Here is a 19361-nt window from a genome sequence, read left to right on the forward strand (position 1 = left end):
TTTAACTGGCTGAAACAGTGATTCATAGGAAAACCCATTTTCAATTAAGGTACCTCAAATGGGCTAACTTATAAAATGAGCCCAAAGTCCAAAAGCATTTTATGACATAATACAAGATATCATAAGACAATTCCTGTGATCAACTCTTGGCATTTGTGCGATAGAGTTTAATATGGGTTACTTTAATCTTTAAATATCTCCCTGAATTTTAAAGAACTTTTCAAGTTCATTAGTGCCATTGTTGAGGGTGGGTGGGAGGAAAACTGTATAGGGAAGGAAGGAAGGAAGTCTAATGCTCACAGTCATCTTCCCACAAATTCAATGCGGAAGCTGACAAGGTCACTTCCACCCGACTAATTTTTTTTTTTTTGGCTGCTTCTGGTCATTTCTATTCTCTATATAGGTCAAGCAATATCTCTAAATATATGACCCAATGAGCCACACTTGTCTAGTTACTTATTAAAATTGTATGTTTACCTCCCTTCCCCCAACAATTCCTCTCCTATTGGTTCAGAGTGTACAAGCTCTGGGTTAATATTTTTACTAGAACAACCAATAAGCTCTTCCTCATAAGATGCAGAATATATAAGAACATATATATTCTCCAAACTATTCCCCAGATAAAACCTAACTGGCATTAATAACATCTGGCAGCTTTTACTGAGTATTAGAGTAACACTAAAGATTAGCACAAGAGCAAGCAACATACAATATACAATCTGACAATGATATTTAGGAATATTAAGATTAAATGAATATGGGGTTAAATTAAATGGGGTTTACATATGGAAGAAATCAGGTGCAATGAATAGGCCCCTTTCACTGGATTTCCTAGTATATCTCAAAGGATTCCTGGAATAACAGCAGAAAAATATGCATTTCCCTACATTATAGCTGAAGATACATTTCCTTTTCCAATTTTTGTATCTCACATGATAGCTGCTTTAATTTTGTGGATCGTTTCACAGTTCTACAGCATCATGTTTAAGGAGTTTTAGCCCCTTAGAATATTTTCTAGCACCCCTGCCAAACTGCAATTTGATTAACTCAAGGCTCTTCCAGTGTTTGCCTGTGTATGTGTGTGTGTGTGTGATAGAGAGAAAAAAAGAAAGAGAAAGAGAGAGACAGAGAATGAATTGGATACTATGTCTGCTCTTGATAAAAGACTTTTTTCTTTGTAAAGGTAGGGTTAAGCTAGATATTGTATAGTAAAATCACTGCAAAATTCTGTGTGAATTTCAAGTTGAACAGTGTTTCCTTAAGACTATACTGTTTGCTCCAGGAAAATTTCCTGAGTCTCACTAATAAAATGTCACAGTTCTAAAGAATTAACTTTTTGAGATTTTAAAATTTTAATATGGTATTAAATATTTCTAATACTCTTGTCTCAGGAGCTATATATCACACAGTACATAAGGATGGCAACAATTCTATTTAAAATTACTGAAACTGAGAAATAATTTGATTATTTCAGTTAATTGATCATTTTCAGTTAAAAATGAATTGGATGCGATTAGAAACCAAAATATCTAGGCAAAGGCTGGATACCATAGTTGTCAGAAAGGTGCATTAGGTGTTTAAATGTTGCTGTAGTAACAATTTATTTATAATTACATTCTACGTGATTCTCGGAAAGCAATACCATCTGTCTGCATTTGGCTGAACTTCTGCTGATCCATGGAAAAGCCGCAAAATCAGAAAAATCAGAGGAACAAAAATAATATTCTGTGTTTCTTCCTGCTGTATCTAAATAACTTATAAATCCTCCCCAGGTGTTTTGATATGTACAAAACCATAGAATATCTCAGTGACAAAGGCTGGATATTTCACCACTAATAGCTGTAATACTACTGGTCCCAAACACACACATATACACACATATACACACTCAATTCCATAACAGAATTGACAAACTAGATGTACCAATAGTTGTCAAACAACTGAAATAGCTTGAACATCAGTTTCATGAACTCATTTTGAAGCTAAGGCTGGTTTTGCTCAAGTTAATCTTTTGCCTTGAAACATTATTGTAGAAGGAGTTGCAAAGCCTGAGATTGGCGTCAAAAGAGGAATCAGCCTAAAGTCTCTACGTTCAACCCTTCTTGAACTCTGTTAATCCTTATCTAGTGCCAAAATAATGCTAATCCTTAGTTGACTTAAGTGGCTATGGAGATTCTCAATCATCCAATAGAAGCTCCTTGGATGAGAAGCAAAACGTTTTCAAGAAAAAAACCAAGAAAGTCCAGTTGCCTTTTGAAAATCATATTTGCGACCTTAGTTGACTATATTCCTGGGCATAGACATGAGCAAAAAAAATAAGCTTAATTGGAACTTAACAAATGTTTTAATCTTTAAAAACAGAAAGAAAAACACAAGAAAAACAAAACACAAAACATATATAACAATATAAAGTAATTATACAGCCTTCTATATCGGCTTTCCTGTTTAGCCTTTATAATTCTCCATTCTGCATTGTCTTCCTATTGCTTTTACCTTGTCCTATAATATAACAATAGTAGCGCTAACACTTATACTAATATTGATTATTTATATCACCATATATTTACATTCTCTATTTTCTGTTTTAGCTTCTATTTTCTAGCCACTTATAAATTTTATTCCATATTTTATAGAAATCTGATTCTTCTCTTTCTTTTAATTCTATTGTCATTTTGTCCATCTCTGCACATTTGAGTACTTTTCTAATTATTGTTTCATCTGCGGGTGTATTGATTTTTTTCCAGTTTTGTGCAAAAGCAATCCTGGCTGCAGTGAGTATGTGTATGATTATGTATTGAGATTGTTTATCCACTTTTTTGGTCTAATAGTCCTAATAAGAATGCTTCTGGTTTCAGTTCTATTTTTCGCTCTATAATTTCTTCCAACCATTTCCGAATTTTGCACTAGTATTTCCTTGTGATGGGACACATCCACCACATATGGTAAAATGTTCCAGACTTATGGCTACATCTCCAACATTTGGGAGATAAATTTGGGTACATTTTGGCCAATCTCACTGGAGGCAAATGCCATCTATAAAACATTTTATAAATATTTTCTTTGTAAGCTACTGCTGTTGTAAATTTATAATTTCTTTCCCATAGTTTATCCCATTTTTCTATCTCTATATTATGGCCAACATTTCTTCCCCAGCTAATCATTGTCTCTTTTACTGTCTCTTCCTCCATTTTATATCTTAAAAGAAAATTATATAATCTAGTAATCATTTTCCTCTTGTTCCTAATAATATTTTATCTAATTCCATTTGTTTCTTGTGTATTCCGTATTGTTCCCAATCTTTTAAAAATCTTGTTTAAATTTGTAAATAGGGCCACCATTTCATATTTATTCCTTGTGTTTTCAGATCTTGTACTGATTTTAGTTCTCCTTTTTCATCTAAGACTTCTGCATAACTTACCATTTTTGCAGAGATCTATAGTATAGAATAATAATACTATTATTATTACTATTATTACAGAATAATCTTGAGATAGGACTCTAGTTTATTTTGAAAATGAGCACATTACCCAGTAACCAAACTTAGGCAGTGTGACATGGAGGAAGCAGGATAAACAGAAAATCATAAAAATGAATGGATCATGATGAGCCATACTTTCCTTTTTGGTATTTGTACATAATATATTCAGTCTGAAAAAAGATTAGATTTTATATCAGCTATCAGGTATAATTCCATCACCACCACTACCACCATTTCTGTTGTCTGTCCTATTGTGGCAGGTGTGTTTGTTCTTAGGAGGGATGAATGAAGGACAGCAGAAGTACACGTGAAGAATAATAATCTCCACAAGGTCACCCATGGCATGACAGACATTCTAGTTGCCAGCTGGCATATTGGAAAACAGAAATCTGCTGGAGACAGATGTTTACTTTATCATCATTTTATATGGTTTTAAAACTGGAAGAAGAAACATCAATAACCTAGATGTGCTGATGACAAAACTCTTAATTGCTTCATATCAGGAGTTCCTATCAGGGATATCTATTGTTAGGGTTACTAGGGGAAGTTACAACGGGAGGCGAGAGTAATGGGATGACGAAAAAGCTTGAAAAAGATACAAGAGACCTAAAGGGAGGTATGGTTTTAATGGAAAGCAGGAAAATAGGGAGAAGGGTGTACTTCAGGAAATAAATAGCGAAGGAGAATTAGATAAAGATACAGTTATATTAAGAAACATTTTATCCACTGAAAGTCTATATAAATTCTCAGTCATCCAGGTCATGGTTGTCCCAAAGGTGCTTTTTCAGAAGGCAACTGGACTTTCTTGTTTCTCCTTTGAAGACATTTCGCTTCTCATCCAAGAAGCTTCTTCAGCTCTGCAGGCAGCCAACAGGCATTCCATTCCCCACTATCCTGTCAGAGCTGAAGAAGCTTCTATGATGAGAAGCAAAATATCTTCAAAGAAGAAACAAGAAAATCCAGTTGCCTCCTGGGACTTTGGGATTTTACCCACTGCCAATCTTTATGTTACCAGTATTTATATTTTCTGTTATAGTGAAACCTTGCTTTAATGGCTCGGTAAAAAAGAAGTTGTGTTCAGGTTACCCAATTCTCCATTAAATTGAGGAATACCTCATCTGTGATGACTTCATCACAAAATTAAACATTTACATAATTGTTTAATAATATCATTACATCTATTACTTAAACACAGTGTAATTCTGTGTACTGTATTCAAAAACTGAATTTTTGCTGTACCACTAATTTGTTCTGAGACTGCATTCTAAAAGCAATATTCATGGTACAATTATTTTATCAAACCATATATCTAATCTAAAGGACTACACACACCTTTTTAAAAATAAAAATTAATATGATCTACAAATTTGGTATTACATTTATCAAAGATGTTTTTTACTTTCTTTGACAAATATATATATATATATATATATATATATATATATATATATATATATATATATATATATATATATATAATTTATTTAGGATACTCAAAACTACTGTTTATTTTTTTAACACAGGTAATCTTTGACTTATAATGGAAATGGAGCCAGACATTTTGGTCGTAAGTTGTTGTACATCTATGTTACTGGATATGATTTTACAACTATTTTTATAATGGCCATGTAAATGGGTCACCATGAACATCAAGTGAATCCTGTGGTCATTAAGTGAATCCAGCATTTCCAATGGGTGGGTTTTTTTGCATTTTTCTGCTGGAAAATGGCAAAAAATCCTAAAACGGGATGCTGAAATGGATTGTAAATGCATGCCAGCTGTCAGGTGTCCAAAATGTGATCACTTCACCACAGCATATGTGCGTAAATCACAATTTTGAGGATGGGTCATCGCTAGTATTTTTGAAGTCCATAATAATTTTGAATGATCATTAAGTGACCTGTTGCAAACTGTGGACGACCTACATGAGATATTATTGGAAGAAATGAAACCAGCAGATAAATGCATATGAATTATAATGTTCCTATTAATAATCTATCTTCAAAAAAACCTGACATATAGAACTAGTAAATTAAAAAAATTACCAGTTCTATTGTAAATTTAAAATTCTAAGACATTCAAGGAGAGAAGCGTCTCCCCACTGGAATAGTCTTTGGAGACCTGTATGGCACCCTCCCTTTCTAATACTTAAGAAATCTGTGAAAATGTAACAATGGAAAATTTTAGACTAATATAATTAGGTAACACAATTTATGTTATTTGCGATACGGCTTTCAATTATTTTTTATTGTTTATTACATGATACACAGGAAAGAATGCCAGGCATCTGTTCAGTGTGTGATAGTACAAATATAAAGTACCGTATTTTTCAGAATATAAGACGTACCCTTTTCCCTCAAAAAAGAGGCTGAAAATCTGGGTGCGTCTTATACACTGAATACAGCATTTTTTGCTTCCTGAAACCTTGCCCCCTTCACTAAAATGGTCGTGCAGAGCCTTTAGGAGGCTTATAGAGTGCAAAAACTTTTTTTAAATTTGCCTCTTCAAAATCTTGGTGCGTCTTATACTCCAGTGCATCTTATACTCCAAAAATTACGGTAAGTATATAAACCAAGTTTGGGAAGTGCAGATTTCTCTTCTATTCTGCTAGTTTTTCCAGTTAGCAGCTTTAAAAAGGCATTTAAATCTGAGTAGTATTTGAACTAAATTTTAGCTGTCAAATGGAATTATTTCTGGTTTAGAAAGATTGAAATAGAAGAAATGGCTAACGATGCGTGTATGTGCACCAGGTGGTCCCATGCTCTGCATGTCTGTTCTAGAGAACAAAATCTAGTGAAATAACAGCAATTGTGTTCTTTTCACGTCAGCCATCTGACAACATCCAAGATGATGGCAAAGGGCAAAGAAGAGAGAAAGCTCAAAGCGCATCACCGAAGAGAAAGCTGGTTCCCTCAACTTTGCTGTTCTAAGATCACTCTGCATGAATAATGCTAGTAGCAACCTACTTTAAGCTGTCATGCTGAGAAGGGGAAACTGTGAAGTCTAAATACTTCCAGCTTTTCTAGGGTGTAGTTACACAAATCACATACATTGTTCTTCATGCTAATTCAAATGCACACTCTGCAAATGAACTGACAGTCAAAGGATCCTACTGTGAAAACCTACGCGACAGCGATGACACTGCCCATAACTGGAAAAAGAGTTAGTGCTGCTAATTGATGTAAATAGGTAGCAACTAGTCTACTACGTATAACATACTATGTCTTCGCTATATATCAGAGATTATTACAGAGTATTTTACAGCGGCATATTGCAACAACTATCATGACACTATTAACACATTAATTTAGATCTATTATATGTCTTTTAACTGCTCTACAAAATATGTATGCTGCATATTTTCTTTGAAATATAGTACTGTTGATGAGATCTTAAGTAATAGGTGATCAAGTTCTGGATGCTGTAGACACAATAAACAATACAGAAATGGGCTCTATACAGGGCCGAGTAACCCATTTTAGGGTCATCGTGCAAATCCACTTTTGTTGAATGATTAGAGTTGCTGTATTGTTTGAAAGTTTTTTCCTGTTGTTTGGGAAACAGCTTCTAAGTTTGGTTTTGCAGACACTTATTCCATGGAATGACATGATTTCCCCACCCCACCCCCAACTATATCTGTAAGTGTCATAGATAAAACTCCATCTTTTCATGCAATTGTATTCCTATCGTTCATAATTACCAATAGTTTTAAAGTACAGGGAAAAAAGGTAAATGGATCTTGATAGTTATTTTAGAAATAGATAATAAAAAGCCATGGAAATGTGAGGATATATCATATCTGAGGCAGAGAAAATTCTCAACTTTACGTTATTATATTTCAAAGGTTAAGTTAAAATTTTGGGAATAAAAGCAGATGCTTCAACTATGGTTGCAGCAGCTCAGTAAAAATATGTACTCATAATCCAGGTTACAGTATTAACATACTCAAACCATATTCTTAGTTTTAATTCCAACATACCAAATGTGCTGGTGACAGACCTTAAAGAACAAATGTGAATGAGGAGGAACTTTATGAAAGAAGGATATTTTTCCCCCTCCCATGTTTCCTCACTTGGCATTTATAATCACTGCAAATGGCACAGGGTAATCTAGGATTGTGTTCAGATTGCCAACTGCCGAATTAGCAATGAAAACAAAATGTACAGCCTCAGTAAAGAAGCTTATGAGGTAGGAAGCAGCTAATTGCTCAATGAATGATCCTCACATCCTGGCTCCTCCTCTTTCCACCCCATGCATTAAAAAAACATTTTAGAATGACAGAATTGGAAGGGATCTTGGAGGTCTTCTAGTCCAACCCCCTGCTTAAGCAGAAAACCTTATATCATTTCAGACAAATGATTGTCCAGTCTCATCTTAAAAACTTCCAGTTTTGGAAACATTCACAACTTCAGGAGGCAAGTTGTTTAACTGATTGAGTGTTGCAATTGTCAGGAAATTTATCCTTAGTTCTAGGTTGCTTCTCTCCTTCATTATTCCATTGCTTCTTGTCCTGCCCTCAGGTGCTTTGGAGAATAGCTTGATTCCCTCTTCTTTGTGGCAGCCCCTGAGATATTGGAACACTGCTATCATGTCTCCCCTAGTCCTTCTTTTCATTAAACTAGACATACCCAGTTCCTGCAACCATTCTTTATGTTTTAGCCTCCAGTCCCCTAATTTTATATCCAATAGTTTTAACTTTTCACCTATGCCTTTGGGAAGAAAGAGAGACATCCCTCATTTCAAGGCATCTGTTCTGTTGATCTTGCCATCTTTTATTTTTTATTGATTTTATTGTAATTTCTTTATTGGAAACTCTCCAGAGCATTGAGAGTTGGGTACCATGCGGGTACTCCTTGATGTACAACTATAATGGAGCCTCAAATTTTGACTGTAAGTCATTGTGGTTGTAAGTTAGGCATCACGTAAATGTAGTCAATTTTATAATAGTTTTTAAGAGGGTCATAAAGCAACCCTCATGATCATAAAGCAAATCACATGGTTGTTAAATGAATCATGTAGTCATTCTTCAGAAAGGGAGGGTTTTTTTTTGCTGGAAACTGTCAAAAATATTGCAAATCTCAGTCATGTGATCAGAGGGCCAGCAGGCATCAATGGAAAATATAAATAACATACACTTCTTCAGTTAACAGCAATAGCAGTTAGACTTATATAACATTTTACAATACTTTACATCCCACTCTAAGCCATTAACAGAGTCAGCGTATTGCCCACAATAATCTGGGTCCTCATTTTACCGACCTCTGAAGGATGGAAGGCTGAGTCAACCTTGAGCCTGGTGAGATTTGAACTGCCAAATAGCAGTCAGCCAGCAGTCAGCAGAAGTAGCCTGCAGTACTGCACTCTAGCCACTGCACTACCGTGGCTCAGTAATGGATAAAGACACAAAGAGTTTTGAAGAAAGATGACAGATGTAGGAGTTGTCAAAAACAATATGTGTTATAAGATAAAATGAGCCTTTTATGATGTGCCTCAGAATATTTTTTTATCCTAACCACAATCATTCCATTAAAATATTGTACTTTTTTCTGGAAGCAGCTTTATTTTGTTCCTATGTATACAACCTTCTAAATAATTTTATAGAAAAGAAATATGTGAAATAATAGTTATAGTTAATAGCAGTAGACTTATATACCGCTTCATAGGCCTTTCAGGCCTCTCTAAGCGGTTTACAGAGAGTCAGCATATTGCCCCCAACAATCTGGGTCCTCATTTTACCCACCTCGGAAGGATGGAAGGCTGAGTCAACCCTGAGCCGGTGAGATTTGAACCGCTGACCTGCTGATCTAGCAGTAGCCTGCAGTGCTGCATTTAACCACTGCGCCACCTTGGCTCTTCTTAAATGGGATTTATTTGGAAGAATAATTCAACAGATCTTACACTAGTATAAAAAATAAAAACTCCATTCAAGACTGCGTGCCGTTACAAACAACCACCTATGTATATTGCTGTTATTATACATTCTTTGGGAGTTTGTTTTTTTAAATAAACAATATACAACTTTTAACAAACAAACCAATAATCATGCAATGATTCTGTACGAAGTGATCAGGGTTAAAATTGTTAGGTGTTCTAAATCTTATAAAGGAATTGGAAGATTACTCATTTTAAAACTCTGCCTATTTCAGAGCTTATACAATAGTTTTTATTTTGTTCTGTCAAAATTATTGAGAATGTGGAAACTATGCTGCTGATTTTTAGCAATTTTCTGACATTCAACTATGCAACCAATGAGAATTCTAAGAGCTACAAAAAGTTATTTGTTCCTTCTGCAAATTTCCTTTAATAATTAATACAATTTGGGAGCATACCAGTAATAATAATTAATACAACTACCATCATTAATTTTCCAGTTAAACTACGGATTGTGTGGGTTAGAGGTGAATTGTATACTGAAGCTTTTGTATTTATTGTGATTTTTATGCAAGTGTTCCTGAGTCCTGAAAATTATTTTAAAGGCTCACCTATGCAGGCTAAAAAGGTTCAAAAAGGCTGCACTAGAATGCTCAATTTCAACAGACTCATTTCCTAAAACAAGCTTCCTTTCAGCAATTGTGCAATGTAATTCTTGAAAGGACAGTATAAATCCTACTATCAGAAACCACATTAGATTAAATGCTATAATCTTTAAGACAGGGGTGAGGAACGATGGCCCCTTTATGACTTGTGGATCTCAACCCCCCAGAATTCCATGCTGGCTTAGGAATTCTGGGAGTTGAAGTCCACAAGTCATAAAGGACCATTGTTTCCCACCCCAGCTTTAAGAGATAATATCTAAAATTGTTTTAAAGTAAAGATTCAGGCAAGCAACAGCTTAACAACCCTTACTGAAACACAATCTTTGGAAACTCAAATATCCCTTGCTCTCCATCCCATCAGAAATCACTCACTATCCTATGTATATTAGTAAGGGCTTGAAGCCAATTCGGTATGTCAATCCTCCCATGACATACAGTACAATCTACTCCTAAATGACTTATACAATATTTGATGGTAAGTAGTCCCTTTATCTTAAGCATACTCATAGTGCTTTCAATATTAAACATTCTCTTCCACTGTTTTCAAAAGAATATTATTAGCATGGCAGGGAGGAGAATGTTATTTAATTATTCATATAGTACTAAGTATTTCCCGAATGATTTTTTATGATTATTGAGAAACACTTCAAAAGGAAATGCAGTTTTCATTTAAAAAAGGAATTATGTTTAACCTTTTATATTAGTCTTTATATGATATAGTTCAGTCCTTAGTGATGAAACTTTGATAGCCTTTTTGAGACAGTGCTACCCAGATTTATTTGGTAGATATGTTAAAAAGACTTCAATATTAGTTGATTAGAAAAGGGATAAATTCTGATTTAGAGAAAGGCTTATTTCTTTATTTAAACAATTTATAAGGCTTCCCTCCTACCAAAAGTGGGAAGTATATAAGAGTTAAAATAATCACCATAAACAGTTAACGAAAACCAAACCCTAGAGAAAACAAAAACAATCTAACTCATAAAAGAATACATAATAATATAATCACATTAAACAACAAAACTCTCCTAACTACCCAGCCCAAATGTTTGGGGCAACAAGTTATTTAATGCCTTACAGAAAGCTAAGAGGTTCAGGGTCAATTTATGTTGTTCCATAGGGAAGGTGTTGCCACAGATAAGGCATGAGTGAAGGATCCAACAGGATAACATTGCTTAATAGAATGAACCCTGAGTATATACAGTACCTTACTTCCTAAATCTGATGGGGCGAGCAGAGACAATGGGAGATAAGCAGTCTCACAAACAGCCTGGCCCAAAGCCACGTGAAGCTTTAAAGGTGACAAACAGCACTCTGAATTGTACTTGGAAGCTCATTGGGAGCCCATGCAGCTAATAGAGCAGTGGTATTGTATGGATTACCATGAGATACCCAAAACAGGGTTGAGCTGAAGCTTCTTCTCTCAGATCTGACCTCCCCAACTCCCTTTGCCAGCCTCCAGGCATTGAGAAAGAACTTCAATGGCATCAACTGTTTGGTCCAGGCAGAGATGTATAACTGAGTGTCATCAGCATACATCATGCCGACAGATAACCTCACCCAGTAGCTTAATGTGGATATTAAATAAGAGCAGGGAGAATAGAGCCCTGTGGCACCCTACAAAGCAGGGGCCTCAAGTTCAATCTCCCCTTCCTTATCAACCCTGACTGGAGCCAGACCCAGAGAAAGGAGGAGAACCAACTTAATAGCATGCCTCCCACTTCTAATCCCCTAAATTGGCCCAGAAAGAGGGAGAAAATAAATGGTATCAAAGGCCACTGAGAGATCAAGGAGATTATATTGTGAAGTTGGTTACAGCCCAACTCCACAATACTTATTTTGATCTTCTGCTAAAGTGTGGATGGATGAGTATCAAATCTTTTCTTTAATGGAAACAACAGGTATCTCAATCTCATACTGAAGAAAGTACATATTTTTCCCTTTAATGAGGTTTGAAGTGTTAGATCCTACATTATATTTTTTTCATGATTTAAATATTCTATAAATTGCTGTGTTATATAAGCTATCTGCTGAGTTGAGAGGAACAAATATTGGGAAGAAACAATTCATGAGATGAGATTGTATAGGTATTGAGGAAGGTCTTCAGCATTATAGGTGATGTTGGGACAGGATCATCTTCAACAAAGAAGAACAAAATGTAGAAAAAAAAGATGATCATTTCACTTGGGACAAAATTTTGATTCTTATATTTTGTATTTGAAAAAACCAAGGTTTTCTAAAACTGCAGACACATTTAAATTCATTTCACAGTTGCAGTGTCAATCGACATAATATATTAGTGTATTAGTGTCCACTAAAAGTCTTACTGACAACATAATAGTCAAGCAGAAAAGTCAGTTTCATTTGATACATGTAGATTGCAATTAGGATGAAAATAGTTTCTAAAAATCTTATTGTGTTTTAAGTAGTATCTGAAACACTAGATTCCCCATCTGCTGTGACTTAATTGCCAAAATAAATTTGGTTGTTCCTCCTTTTCTTCACAGCAAGGAATCCAGCCTATCTGTCTAGTGCCAGACAGGCACAAGTTGTGGCTGACTACCAACAAAAAGCCTAAGTTAATTACTGTGTATAGTTTAACAAATTACCATTAAAACTTGAGTTGGTTCCATATAAATGCTTATCCGGTCTTCAAACAGTAGTTCACCAACTCTAGATTCCAGCAATGGGATTTAATCTCTAGTTCTAGCAATGGTTGATTTAATTTCTTCTTGGCAGAGCTGTGTGAAATTGTATCACCGCTACACAGAGTACTCTGGCATTTCCCCAGGAGCATTTTGCACTTCAGCTTCAGTGAAGGAAGTGTTTCAGTAAGTCACTTTAACCAATTACTTTGTAACTGAAATAGTACATCGTTTAATGAAATTTTGCCAATGGAGTAGCCCTTCCAATAAAATAAGTAAACAAGGCCTGGAACCCTGTGTCTATTACAATATTACGCAAAGTGAGAAATTCTTAGGTTATACTGTAGTTATAAGTTCAAGTTTCAAGTTTCATTTGCGGTCAAGTTATAGAAAGAAGGGTGTGAGCCATGTTTTCAATATAACCCCAAAACTGTATATTACGAAGAGTTTCTTTTGTGATAGGTTGTTATAAAAGCAATACTTCCTTTAAAGTACTGGTGCCTCTGCATGATCTTTCTCCTTGTTTCCATAAATTAGCATTTAGCAGTGGCTGATAAAATGCTGTGGTTATTGGTGTTCGTTTTACTGTATAATCTGTCATTAACAGTATTGCTGAAGCACTGTTTGTGCTGGTGCATTTTGTTTTCTTCTTGCTTTTAACACTGGTTTGTATGAATCAAATTTTACTTGAATATGTTAAGAGTCTCTCAGTAGCTACATCTAGAAGAGAGGTGGGGAACAATGGCCCCTTTATGATTTGTGGACTTCAACTCCCAGAGTTCCTGATCCAGCCATGCTGGCTCAGGAATTCTGGGCGCTGAAGTCCACAGGTCATAAAAAGGCCATCGTTCCCCACTCCTGATCTAGAAATTGAAAGAATGTCATAGATGCTCCTAAAGAATGGCCTCCAAAGTGGGTATGGCTAGTCACCAATAAATCATAACGTTTGCAAAAGAAGTGCAATAAAGTTTATTCTGCTACAGGGAATAATTCTTACAACAGGAGAACCGTGTGTGTGTCAATACTTGATGAAAGAAAATGAATGAGATAAATAGCCAGAAAGGCATATACCCACATTAAACCCCATTATATGCTAAATTAATATCTTGGGGCATTAGATTGATATGGTATAAAAAGTAGGAAGAAAAATGAGGAAACAATGGAGAGGAGGAAAAAGAGGAGGGTCAAATGAAGAAATTGGAATTTTAAATGTAAAGTCTAGAAAAAGAAAAGATGGCGGAAAGAAGAAAAGAAGGAGAGCTGAAAGTCATTAACTGAGAGCCGAGGTGGCGCAGTGGTTAGGGTGCAGTACTGCAGGCCACTTCAGCTGACTGTGATCTGCAGTTCAGCAGTTCAAATCTCACCGGCTCAAGGTCAACTCAGCCTTCCATCCTTCCGAGGTGGGTGAAATGAGGACCCAGACTGTGGGGGCAATTTGCTAAAAAATTTGTAAACCGCTTAGAGAGGGCTGAAAGCCCTATGAAGCGTTATAGAAGTCTAATAAATAAATAAATAAATAAATAAATAAATAAATAAATAAATAAATAAATAAATAACAGGGAAGATCTTCACAGCTTTGACTTCTGATAAATAGCTTTCTGATTTAACCTCTTCAAGTGCAGTGATTCTATAAAGGAGCACACAATGCTCAAAACATGAAATGCCACAACATTAGGAACTCCCATTCTAATAAATAAATAAAAGAAATTGTAAGTAGAAGTCGATTTCTTCCTGTATTCCCATTTTTCCAATGAGAACTTTTCACAACCTGATTACAAAATCTAAGCAGCAGTAAAGAACTTTGACACAGATTTTGATATTTTTGTTTAGAACTTTTATATACTATATTTTAAGGAAAATTCAATTGTTGTTTTCTTTCTGTATTTTTTAGAAACATTTCTATGTTAATGCAGCCTACAGCTTTAGAATTTCTCCAGCCAAAATGCTAACTGAGTCGATTCTGCTCAGCCTTTTCAGATCAACCAGAACAGGTTAAGTGCTGCCACCTAGTTGAGCCTCACTAGATCATTTTTAAACAGCATAACATAAACCACAAATCAAAAGATAAAGTTGAAAGGTACAACTGAGTACTCCTCTTACCCAGATATGATTACTTTTGATAACTGATTGCATATTAAATCCTATGTATAACATTTTTTTGCAGACAAGGATGTTCTCTCTAGAATCCCCATAAAACAAAGTTTGAACATATAGTGGAAAAGGCATTCAAATGTACATTTTTACCGAAGTATTATTTGCACAACTGGTTTAAATTACCAAACCCAGACTCCATCCTGATAGCACATAATAGTAGTTATAAGGCCAAAATCCAAGCCTGATTTATAATAAAAATGTAAAGAATAACATTCCTAGTTTTAATGTGCAAAGGCTAAATAATACAGTTCTATAGTTATTGTGCTAACATTTCTCTAAACATTAAAAATGTCCAGTTATTTGTTATAATTTAATACTAATGAATAATTCATATTTTTACATATTTACATAATGCAAATGCACCATCAGCTTTTAAGATAATAAACAAAGATAATTAAAAGCTGCGAAGCTTAATCTTCAAACCCTGACAATTAAAAAACGGTCCAGTACTTACCATAATGTGATTGAAATGCCTGTGGTTTTACGACCTGATTACAGTGGTTACACATCACCAAATAGAAATCATCATGAGCTGGGCAAAGACCAAATATTGGCATATCTACAATAAAAAGGACAATATATATATATATATTTATATCTACATCTCATTGCTAATCAGAATCAGTGTTAAATTTATATAAAAGTAATATTTGATGTTACCATAATTGAAACTCTGATATTGTATTTCAAATACACAAGGGGGCAAAAGCCCAAAGGGACATGCAGTTATTCAACTATTTATATTTATAAAAGCATTTCAAAAGTCACCTTGCTCCTCAGAAAAGCTCCCTGTGATTTCCAATTCAAAACACAATAATTTAACAACATAAGATACTGTATACAAGAGAGTTAAGAATAGGGAAAAATATTTAAAAACCAAGACTGGAGATAAAATGTTCAAAATATTTTGAAAATTATTTTGCAGACACATACAGGCAAAACATGTTAAACAATTTCCTAGAACTAAATATGAATACGCCAAATTAACATATTTACCCCAACATAATTTCCGCCCCATTCAGCTATAGCTAGAAAATTTCTATCCCAGGTCTCTTTACTCTTTTTTTGAATGGTGAGAAAAATAAAAGGATCTCCAAAGAAGATCATCAGCCAAATGAGGTGCATATAATATAAGACTTTCTCATATTTTACCAAATGTATTTTGCTTTCTTCTTTACCATAAATAAGATATTTGTCATTACTTTGCTATAATTGACATACAACTGAAAAAGCAACAAATTTATACTATGTTAAACAAAACACTATTAAGCCTGGGCAGAATAATTAATAATTAGTACAAAAATAACTTACTGAAGCTATACCGAAAGTTGCCCAGTTTGTTTGTGATCCAGCTTGCACAAATGTAGGGAGTTATAGAATATTTATTAAAATTATATGCCAGCCATTTCACTATCTATTTATGAATCTATAAAACACCTGTATGTAACAATGGATACTCTGGGCTTTGTTTCCTAGCACAATCAGAAGAATTAAGTTTTAGTTTGACTGATCGGCATATTATAACTAAACCATCTAATGGTCCCAGAGGTATAAATCTTATTAGAGAAAGTGAGAGAAAACGAACAGGAAAATAAATGTAAAAAACCCCCAAACCCTCCATACTTCACTAACTTCCTATTTAGCATTTTCATTATTAATAAACATTAAACACCATTTAGTGTTTTAAATTAGATTTTCTTTAAAAATTTTATAAACTACTTGTAACATGGCTAACAGAATATGTTACGTAAAATCCTCAGGATAGAGATTCCAAGCTACATTTTAGAAAAGGGTTCCTAATCTTTGGTCATGAACACCACCACCCCTTTGAGAGTTTAGCAAAACCCATGGACCCCCTTCTCAGAAAAATGTAATTATACTTATAAAATACATGCTAAATATATTTAATATGTGATATTACAAATAAATGAAACCAATTGCGCTCAAATTACAAATATGTAATATAGTAATAAATATGTTTCTTTATTAATCCAATAATTCATTAACAAGGTATGGTACATTTCAATTAGATGTCTGTGAATGCAACCAACTGCTGACAGTCCCCCTTCCCGAAGTTATAGACCCCGGCTTAAGATCCCCTGCCTTCAAAGCTTACTGTACAACTAAAACAAATTAAAAGTGGCTAACAAGTTGTTGTAGCTTCTGTCTCAGTATTTGGATGGGGGCCTAAATTGAAAGCCACAACGGGAGCCTTAGGGTGGGAAGTCCATTTAAACAAATCTTGGAAGAATGCAATGGTCTGACGCTATTTTTGTAACTCTGCCAAGAAAAATACCCAGATGCAGTCAGCAGCAGACTCGTTCAACCTGAGAATATCTTTATATATGTTGTGGTTCAGAAAACAATCAAATATTTGGAACTTTGTTTTATATTACTTTATAGAAAGCAGTTATACAGGAATATACCATATTTTTCGGAGTATAAGACGCATCGGAATATAAGACGTACCAAGATTTTGAAGAGGTAAATTTTTTAAAAAAGTTTTTGCCCTCCCCAGCTCCAAGGAGCACTCTGCAGGTATCCCAAACCCTCTGCATGCCCCGTTTTTTTTGTGAAAAATGGGGCATACAGAAAGTTTGGGAGGCCTGCAAAATGCTTCTGGGGGCAACCAGGCTTGCTCACAGCCCTCTTCGCAACCCCACTTCCTTAGTCTTGGGGCAAAAGCAGGTGCCAGGCTCCAGGGAGACTCCCGACCCAGCGCTCCTGCATTCCAAAACTTCCTTTCCATCCCACGCTTCTTCCACTAGCCAAGATCCTGATGATGCCAACAGCTTTTTCCGGAGACAAAGTGGAGATCTAGCATCTTGAGAAAAGCTTTCATGCAGAGGAGATTTGTCCTCTTCCCTTGCACCAACCCCTCATCTGCCCGGATCTATCATGCAGCAAAGAGATACTGTAGCGGGGCGCAATAGCAGCAGTAGCATAAGCACTGCATGACAGATCCGGGGGGCATTGGGGTGGGGGGTTCAGCAAGGGAAGAGCATGGGATGGAAAGGAAACTTCGGAATGCAGGAGCACTGGGTCAGGAATCCCCCTGGAGCCTGGCACCTGCCGCATTCTGAAGTTTCCTTTCCATCCTGCACTTCTTTCACTAGCCATGATCCCGACGATGTCAATAGCTTTTTCCAGAGAGAAAGTGGAGATCTAGCATCCTGAGAAAAGCCTTCGTGCAGAGGAGATTGGTCCTCTTCCATCCATCTCCCCCCAAATCTGCCCAGATATGTTATGCAGCAAAGAGATACTGTAGCGGGGTGCAATAGCAGCAGTAGCAATAAGCACTTCATGAAAGAGAATGCAATAACAGTGTTTTCAAGTGGCAGCGTGGTGATCTTGACTGCCTGGAACTGTCTGAGAAGGGACAGGTGAAGTAGGCACTGTGTGAGAGACATAAGGCAAGGTGGCTTGCTGCTTGGTCTCCCCTTCTCCAGACAACCCAGTCAGAGGGCAGTCAACTTCTGCTCCTGGTCCAGGAGATGGATCTGGCCAGAAGGAATACAAGTCCCATTTTTGCAATCGCAGAGGAAAGAGAGCATTTAAGGCGCTGGGCGGTTCCAGGCTGCAGCAAACAAGCAAGCAAGCAAGCAGATTATGAGAATAAGAGAAGGTCTGAGGGAAGTCCTGCCTTAGCACTTGGCCACCACAACACAAGTGATGTCAAACTGGCCACACCCACCACCCCCACCCCAAGGTCAAACACCACCCTGATGTGGCCCTCAATGAAATCAAGTTTGACATCCCTGCTGTAGACAATCACATTCTGAGTTCAGATACAATAGGAAAGCCTGTCTTCCTGGTATGTGAACAAATGCCCACTTCTGAGTTTCAGTTTCTCTCTCTCCCCCCCCCTCACACACACACACACACACACACACAAACACAAGTCCTTTGCCCAAAAGTGTTGAGGATTATTTGAACATTAATTCATAAACAAGCCAGTATCTGAAAATAACATTTAGTGCTGATTTGTTCTAAAGCTAAACAAATCATAATTTAGAATTTACAGTTTTCTAAATTTCAGTTTACTTAAATTCTATTTATGAATTCGGAAGTGAATACTTTGAATCTCTTTATCGGTGCATTAAAGGAGATATGAGATGGACGTTCCTCAGAGGGCTCATTTATGTAGTTGTAATCTATGGTATTTGTTAAATTTGTCATTCATATCGATATCCATACCTATTCAAAATTTTCATGCTTCCGATATAACTGCACTGGCATTATCATCCTAATTTTTGTATTATGTACTGAACACACTACATTAATTATTGTTCACAATTAAAAGCTAAATAATTTCAATTCTTTACTCAACAAAGCAGCCTACATAATATTCATAGTTTTGTAACTAATTTAGCACTGGTATAGCATAGATTCTAACATAACTGTGGTTAAGGCAAAAAACAAACAGAACACAGAAGTGTGTTGGAGAGGTGTACTTTTCATATCTGTTTAGCGGGTATTTAATTATTTGTTATTAATTATAACAATAATGAATACAGTACACTCTATTAACTTTAGTTCAGATTACAA

At 35.6% G+C, this 19361-nt stretch overlaps 1 protein-coding gene across 3 annotated transcripts in view; it reads right to left on the reverse strand.

Annotated features, from left to right (window-relative positions):
• Positions 1 to 19361, reverse strand: part of ATXN7 (ataxin 7) — a 123435-nt gene that overhangs the window by 34079 nt on the left and 69995 nt on the right. For all 3 annotated transcript variants that reach the window (XM_032208801.1, XM_032208803.1, XM_032208802.1), the window contains one exon: positions 15268 to 15372. In XM_032208801.1, the coding sequence (XP_032064692.1) occupies positions 15268 to 15372 (105 nt within the window). The remainder of the gene's footprint in view (positions 1 to 15267; positions 15373 to 19361) is intronic.

This window comes from Thamnophis elegans, chromosome 2, assembly GCF_009769535.1.
Source record: "Thamnophis elegans isolate rThaEle1 chromosome 2, rThaEle1.pri, whole genome shotgun sequence".
NCBI lineage: Eukaryota > Metazoa > Chordata > Lepidosauria > Squamata > Colubridae > Thamnophis > Thamnophis elegans.